The sequence below is a fragment of the Ceraceosorus guamensis genome (genome assembly GCF_003144195.1).
Source record: "Ceraceosorus guamensis strain MCA 4658 unplaced genomic scaffold IE81scaffold_119, whole genome shotgun sequence".
Taxonomy (NCBI): domain Eukaryota; kingdom Fungi; phylum Basidiomycota; class Exobasidiomycetes; order Ceraceosorales; family Ceraceosoraceae; genus Ceraceosorus; species Ceraceosorus guamensis.
In genome coordinates this window covers 35,872-43,546 of record NW_020290114.1, presented here as the reverse complement: position 1 = coordinate 43,546, position 7,675 = coordinate 35,872, and the positions used below count along the sequence as shown (strand labels likewise).

Below are 7,675 nucleotides of genomic sequence, written 5' to 3'. Positions count from 1 at the left end.
CTAACCCTAACCCTAACCCTAACCCTAACCCTAACCCTAACCCTAACCCTAACCCTAACCCTAACCCTAACCCTAACCCTAACCCTAACCCTAGGGCGCACTTTGGCGCCACCCCAAAAGGCGCTCAAACCTTGCTGAGGGCGCACTCCACAGCCACCTCCACATCACTACAGCGCACTTGCCTACCTGCGCACATTGACCGCAGCCCAGCGCTCTTCCAGCGCCCTTGCATCTTCCCCCAGTGCCCCTTGGTGCACTTCATTTGGTGCTTCTCAACGCACTTGACACTTTGAAAGCTCACATCTCCATGAGTTTGCGACCCCAGCCCAAACCCTTCACACATGCTAAATGACTCCTTTGACCCTCTCCAAAACCCTGCTAGGGTCACATAAACTCCCAAATTTCAGAGGTGCCACCAGCCAAATTTACCCCGCACTTGCGCTTTGCGCCTCCTCACGCAAAAATGGCTATTGCAAATCCAAAACTTTTCTGCCACAAGACACTCCTCAATGTGCTCTACAAACTGGCTATCAAACATCTCCGACCCTAATTCCAGACACCCTTGTAACCCTAACCCTAACCCTAACCGGCCACGCAGCAAATTAAATTCGAGTCATGGCAGACGCTCCAGTCGAGCCATGGCAGTCGCTCAAGTGGGCGGTCTGCGGACGTCCGGACGCGTCAATTTCGGCAGGGTGCGGTCGCGTAAAATCCTCCTCAACTTGTACCAGTAGGCCAATCTTCTGTTGCACGGAGGACACGATTCGGTGCCTCACCCACCAAGGCGCTGCAACGTCTGCGTCATCACCAGGCTGCAAGAATCTATCTTTGTTTTTGTTTGTGCTGTTGCGGTAAAGTAATCGAGATGCAAAAGATGTTCGATTTTCGCAGATAAGACCAATGATGGACGTGAAATCAGATCGTACATCACGCTCGCTTGAAGTTCGAACGTGCAGCAAGAGAATCAAAAACGGTCGTATTTGAGAGCATAGCGAAGGGCGTGCGCATGCAAAGGGCCTTGCAACACTTGGCGTGCAATCAGTGGTGACTTTTGGCCAGTGCTACGGAGGGTGGTACCAGGTCTGTCTTCTCGCCGTCACTAAAACTCGCGACGCATCTCTCGAGCATTTGAACGGTCTCGGGATGAGCGAGCCACTTGTCTGTGAGTTGTCGAATGAGCGGGATAGCGCTCCAATCATCCATAAGCGTCATGAGTTCCTCGTACTTTTGTCCGTTCCCTACCACATCGCCATCAGAAAGCGCTTTACTCAGGTTGAAGCGCCAATACTTTTCCTTTCCGAGAAGCGCAAAGCGCGGAACAATGTCTTTTGCTGCGTCGTGCGCTGTTTCCGAATTCGTCAACATCCCAATCACTTCCTTGATTGTCGTGCTTACTCCTGTCTTTGAGAATCGCAGGTCTTTAGGCACACCTGTTCCCAGACTGATCACCGTCTCGATAGGTCGAGCTGGTCCGTACACGTGATTCATCTCCGTGAACAGCCTGTAAGAGCGCAGTACAACGCACGGATTAGCAATATCCTCCATTCTCTCTAACTACCCCTCTGCACGTCTTCTCCACTCACTCAAGCACCGGGTTATTAAAACCCATGCCTCCATCGATGAACTCATCGTCCCCCACCTTGAGTCGTTCAAAGTAGACCGGAGCTGCAGAGGTAGCTCGTGCGGCTTGCCAGAGCGTAAAGTCCTTGTACAGGTCTGGAACGTTGGGGTGAGAGACGTAACTACGGAGATGCACACCCATCTTTCCGTCATCCGTCGGGTTCGCTCTGCAGGTCAAGACAACGCTTTGGCGTGGCGCGACATTACGTCGGAAAAGGTGAGCAACGCGTTGTGCATGGCGAGTTTGCGGTGCCGTGCCTGGTCATTGCTTCGTTACACCGCAATGCTTTCCAGGCCGGCGTCCACGTCGAACCAAAGCGCAAAAAGGACTCACACTTTACACTCCTCCGTGTCGGTAGTATTTTGCTCATCGCGAAGTTTCATCTCTCTGTCTTTCTCAACCCCAAACTCTCCCGCAATTTCTCGAACGGCATCCGCCAGCTTGTCGGCATCGTACATATAACTTCCCATTGCGAAAGCTACACCTTCGTTGTATTTGATCCATCCCTTCTTATATTGGAACACCTGCTTGGAGATCTTGTCGTAGGCCGCTTCACACTGTGCGATGCTCAGCTTAAGACGACCTAGCATCATGGCGATAAGCCTGTCCCAGCGCGATGCGGGGAGAAGTGGGTAGGACATCGATTCAGCTTCATGGTCCCGACTACTAGTACCGAGATACCGCGGCAACTCACCCTCCTGTACTCGTGCCTGCGATCATGTCGAACCATTGGTGGGGGTGAATAGGGTTATCGGGCTTGCGACCCTCTCTAGCCGAGACTCTGTCCATGATCTGCTTCAAGCTGCGCAGTTCCGACACACCGCGGACTCCACCACCATCTGATAGCAATTGAAAAGGCGGGGGACAAGACCGCGTCAACAACACGGAAGAATCCACGCTCTGCGAGCGATCCTCCGAACTGTTTCCTTACCCAAAGACAAGACGCGCAGAGGTCGAAGCGAAGCGCTATAAGAGGGAGGAGGAGCTGAAGGTGATGGATTGGTCAAGACTTGGTCTGCACGGACCTCGTTGGAAAGAGCACCGGTAGTTTGCGATCGAAGCACAACATCGCTCCGTGCCTCGACTGCGTTATAGAATTTTCTGACCGTTTGCTGAAGCGCTTTGGTCGTCTCTGTGGCCTGGGTATAGTCCGGAATGGGGATTGCTGGCGCGGTCTTGCCTGCCAGATAGAATACTCGCAGCTTAAGAAGTGGCTAGTGCGCACAAGGCTGAGCCATGCATCTCCCAGGCCACTCACTCTCATTGGAGATGCGCACGACGAGTTTGCCATCCTTGGCGTAATTTTCCCACCCCTTGTACTGAGCGCACACCCGCACTGCTAGCACATTTCCCTCTTCCAAAGCCGACTTGATATTTTGGATCTCCGCGCATCGAACGTCTTTCTGCTCATCAATGTCGAACAGTTGACCGGCCTGACCAGTTCGTGAAAAGTCGTTTGTAACGTTCTGATGAGAGAGCCAGCAGAGCGTGACGCCATTAACAATGCGCGGAGTCGTGGCGCTTGGAGAGTCGAGGATGACAATGTCGAACCAGCTGAAGCTGTCTTTGGCCTCGATGGCTGGCGATACGCCTTCTTCAGGTAGACGTTGAAATCGAGAGCGCGTGAAGAGCTGAACGCTCTCCAGTTGATCAATAGCTGCACGATCCAGAGCTGGACTGGTCATCCAGATGCTCGACCGAACCTTGGAATCCTCAGCGCGCACCAAGCAGGACGTGGTGGCTGAAAAGGTGTACACTCCGTCCTTGATCTCTGCCTCGTGCTTGGGGATTGTGCTATTGGTGAGTGTCCAATTTTGAGGCGTAAAGAGGTCTATGGAAGGTGAGGAGCGACGAGGTCAGTGGTTGAAGGTAACCTGGCTGTCACGGCACATCGCCGCGCACTCGCACAGCACTCACCTTCGCTGAGCAGACGCGCAGTGACAAAGGCTCTGGTGGCAGTGTTGACGGAACCACGTCTACGTGCGCACACCCTAATGGCAAGAACATCTCCCTCGGCGAGACAAGCAAGTAGGTCCGCTCTACGGTCGAATACGGTTCCAAAGTGGCGAACAGGGACGTTCAAGCTGTGATCGGGTGAGATTTGATTGAAGTGAGAAGTCCAGACCATCTCTCTGCCGCTCTTGCTTCGCTTGATTTCCGTGGAATCTGCGCTGGGAAGAATGGCAATGTCGAACCACGTTTGGCTTCCCTTGAGGGCATCCAGACCATCAGTTGGTGAATCCACAGCACCGGCCAAGGCAGCGGCACCCTGATCGTGCGAGTCGGTGCATAGTTGAATCTCAGCTACGCGCGATACGAATTTACGGGAGAGAGGTTGGGAGGTGAACCAAGTCTGGCTGACCGAATCCTGCTCCGTAACCTGCACAACGAGGGGATCGACTTTGCACTTTTCGGTGCTGATCCACGCCTCCTCAAAGATGGCGTCGGCTGCTACTGGCATGGTGCTTTGGTATGGGACGTGAAAGGGATGTTTGAGATTGAGGAAGAACAGAGAAAGCAGGGCTAGTCTGCGACTGGAGCGATACGATGGACCTCGGGGTGCAATCTCACCTGTAAAAAGAATCCCTTTAAACCTTTCGCCAAATTTGACGTGTGCTATGGAGTTACGTCGAGGGAGAGCCGAGGAGAAGAGACACTTGACATTGAAGGTCTCCAATGAGCTCCGCCATGAGCGCTTTGACTGGAGATGAGGGACACAGCGTAGCCGCAGAGAAGCAATGCCAGACACGGGCACATACGGGAGGAGATTTTCCGGGTGTGGCTGTTGTGCTGCAGCGCTCCGTGTGCGGTGTGCTGCGATGCGGATGAGCGCGAGTGATGCCGCCTTATGGCGACGCGCACCAAGCCACGCGCGGAGTACGCAAGCCACCAAGGGAGGCGGGGAAGGGAAGCTGAGTTTGAGGCGGACTCGCAACCTTGTCCGTCCCGGTCCAAGCCGTGTGTTCACGAATGCTGCTGCAGCTGCCGGAACAAAGATGCTGGCAACTTCAATCGAGGATTTTCATCCCGCCGGTCTCCAGTCGCGAGCGAATGCCACCAATTTCGCGCCGACCGGATCCCGCTCTTCTTTTTCAAGTGGCACTGAAGCAGATTAATTGACCAGCAATGGTGAATAAGGAGGCACCACATGCACGCGCGTCGGTCATCCACCCGATCGCGCATGTGCACTCCCACGCGCGTCCCGCGCCACGCCACGCCGCGCCACACCACACGCACACTGCCCCTGCCTTCCTCCTCTCACTTTGCCGCGCACAACTCGGCCCGATATCTGAGATATCGATGTTGGCAATCGGGATCGTGAATGTCTGAATTTATCCGTCGTCTCTATCGACTGTCGTCAGGCCCGCCGTATCGATAGGTCCCATGTCATGCATCTAGCTCCCGGAATGCGTCTTGCAAGCGTGAGTTTTGCCGTTGTGCCTTCATCGGCTTGGCCCCACGCACAAATTGCGCAGCAAACGGACACGATTGGGCCCACAGCCTTACGTACGCTCACGGTACCCATGTCTGCGGGTTAGCGCGCGTGTGGAGCGGATGACACGCATCTGTCTGCGCAGTCTGTGTTCTTTCGCGCTGGAATGCGAGCTCTCTCCATAGTGTGAGTCAAGCACGGGATGATCGATGTACTAAGGAGGGATGTATGTGTGTGAGAGTCTAGGTACATGTACCCCTGCATAGCGGGGCGCGCGGGATAGTCACGTGTCACGTGTCAACAGGTAGAGGTCCGGACGCATCTCTTGGCCATGTATATGGAGTCGCGAGTCGACTCGCCATGTGGTCGGTATGTCCATTCTGCGGATTGGGCCAAGATACGTGATTGCTGTTCTTGGGATTGTTCTCCACACCTTGTGACGGGTGTTTACATCGGCGTGCATCTGTAGAGCCCATTTGTTGAAGCACGTAACTCACCCTCAAAATATACCAAGGGACTTCCCAACGGGTTCTCTCATCGAGCTTGAGCTGCAGCATCAACCGGTGCAATGCGTCCGCGCGACTTGAGCCAGGCACCGACCAACTCCTGGCCTACTCCTCTGTACGCTACAGCTTGGACGCATTCGAGCAGAATGATGCCATCAGAGAGGAGGCACCTCGTCTGGGCGGGCACACTCGAGTAAGCGCTGCCGCACAATCAGCGCTTGCTCTGAGCTCCGAGATTTACTCACGGTATACGGTACACTTCTCTTGCTGGCAAGCGCCGAATACAGCCAATTCAGAAGCAGATGCACAGCCTTTGAAACGGACACAATCCGAAAGGAACCATTGTAGGTAGCGGTCTTGGTATTGAGCAACAATGGAGATATCATCGCGGCCTCTACGCAAGACGTAGATAGCAACTCCAGTCTCCACGGCCAAGCTTCTCGCGCGGCGGTGTTGCTAAAATGGCCGCTGACTTGTGATGTCAGCTCTGATGTGGGAAGTCCTTCCGGATGATGTATGGCTTGGGCGAAATCGATGTTGCCAACGATCGCGTGTAGCAGCAGCAAACCAAGCGCGAGGGATACAGCTTGCGTGTTGGAGACGTCTAGCTTCTCGACTCCTTTTTCCGACTCAAGCGGCTTACGTCGTCCCAAGAGACCAGCAGTAGCTGGAATTCTCTGATGTAGCTCATTCCACTTTGCGGCTTTCGATTGTCTCCATGGTCTGAAGCTGATGCGGAAGGTCGCGAGACATTGCAGAGAGTGGAAGGAAAAAGCCGCGAGGGCTAGCAGCACCGCCTCAACAAGCTCTTCGAACGGTGACCACATGTACGATGACGTCGTTCCGCTGCCTGAGCCTGTGGATGACGAGAAACGAACTCGAAGATCCGAGAAGTCAGACACAGCCTGTCTGACGATTTCTAGAACAAGAGCTGCACTTGATAAGCCAAAAGATGTTGCGCGACTCCACCAGTAGAGCAGCATCACTTGTGACAAAGCGACTACAGCATAAGCAAGCAAACAAGGAGGCCAAGGCGATAGTCAAATAGGGTAACTCACATGGCGACATCGATGTGCTGATCAGAAGATCGCACACAAGTTTCACGACTCCGAGAGCCTCAAAACCCGCCTGCTGTCGCCCGTCAAGATCCAGGCCGAGATGTCCTCCCATTGATGTACCTGCCTGAGCAACAAGCCTTCAGCGGAAAGCTCTCGAGCTCGATCGCGAGTCTTTGTCGAAGTAGAAGCTCGCCCCAACATCCCGGCGTCGCTCTTGAAGACATTCTTGTGTATGCGTGCAATCGCCACTCAGAACATCGCGCTCCACATTCGTGATTACTCTTGACGTCCTCTGGAGGCGCGCAAATCCTCTTTCCACGTGTGCAACTCTCCTTCCATGGCCAAGGTGAGATGAAACAGTCCCGAGTCTTGATGATAAGTGCCCTGCGTGGCTTCAGCGTGAGTGATCTGAGTCGAGTCGGATGGCGAACAGCCGGCCCAGCCTTGAGACTTGCTTCAAAGCGATCTATGGCTACCGTTGTTGGCCAAGCAGCTGAATCGTGAGTATTGAAGAGAACATGCCGGTGCGAGCACCGCACCACCACAACGACTCAAAACATTCACATGGAGTCTGATGAAGTTGATACATGGAAGCCCCCGCCGGTACCGAGCCTTTTGCCCTCGAGTCACGTGAGTGTCACTTGTGTCTGGACGAGAGAGCCGCAGCGATCGCATCCTTTTCCGTGCATGACGATGTTGTAGAATGAATGAAGCTCAAAAAGAGAGACTCGAGTCACCGTCATCAGGATACGTAGAAGCTAAAATCCGCACGTGCACGGCTCGGCTGATTGTGATGGCGCGTTGTTCCCGAGTCTAAGTCTTAAGTCAAAAGTCCTCAATCCTCGCACAGAAGCGACGGCCCGTCTTACCTTGCCCACGCGAACAGGCCGCAACTCCAACTCCAACTCATCGTCGCGGCCGAATGTGAATGCATGCGGTAGGAGCTGCGTGGCTGATGTATCGTGCGCGGTGTCAGTAGTAGCATGTAGTCACGTGAGTAGGTAGTCGTGAGTAGCAAAGCTAGATGCGTCCGGAGCTGACGGGCGGCGATCCGTGC

General features: G+C 54.2%; 2 protein-coding genes across 2 annotated transcripts; both read right to left on the bottom strand.

Annotated features, from left to right (window-relative positions):
- Positions 1-1,038: 1,038 nt before the first annotated feature.
- On the bottom strand, positions 1,039-4,082 carry IE81DRAFT_294911 (FabD/lysophospholipase-like protein; the record flags this gene model as incomplete). The annotated part of the gene is made up of 8 exons (XM_025512076.1): positions 1,039-1,501; positions 1,584-1,805; positions 1,955-2,224; positions 2,316-2,460; positions 2,553-2,816; positions 2,880-3,452; positions 3,554-3,830; positions 3,867-4,082. The coding sequence occupies 8 exons, from the start codon at positions 4,080-4,082 to the stop codon at positions 1,039-1,041; spliced, it is 2,430 nt and encodes an 809-aa protein (XP_025366578.1).
- A 1,506-nt stretch (positions 4,083-5,588) lies between these two features.
- Positions 5,589-6,628, bottom strand: IE81DRAFT_350200 (hypothetical protein; the record flags this gene model as incomplete). The annotated part of the gene is made up of 3 exons (XM_025516492.1): positions 5,589-5,735; positions 5,806-6,545; positions 6,619-6,628. 3 exons carry the CDS (start codon positions 6,626-6,628, stop codon positions 5,589-5,591), a joined length of 897 nt encoding a protein of 298 aa, XP_025366577.1.
- Between the last annotated feature and the right edge of the window lie 1,047 nt (positions 6,629-7,675).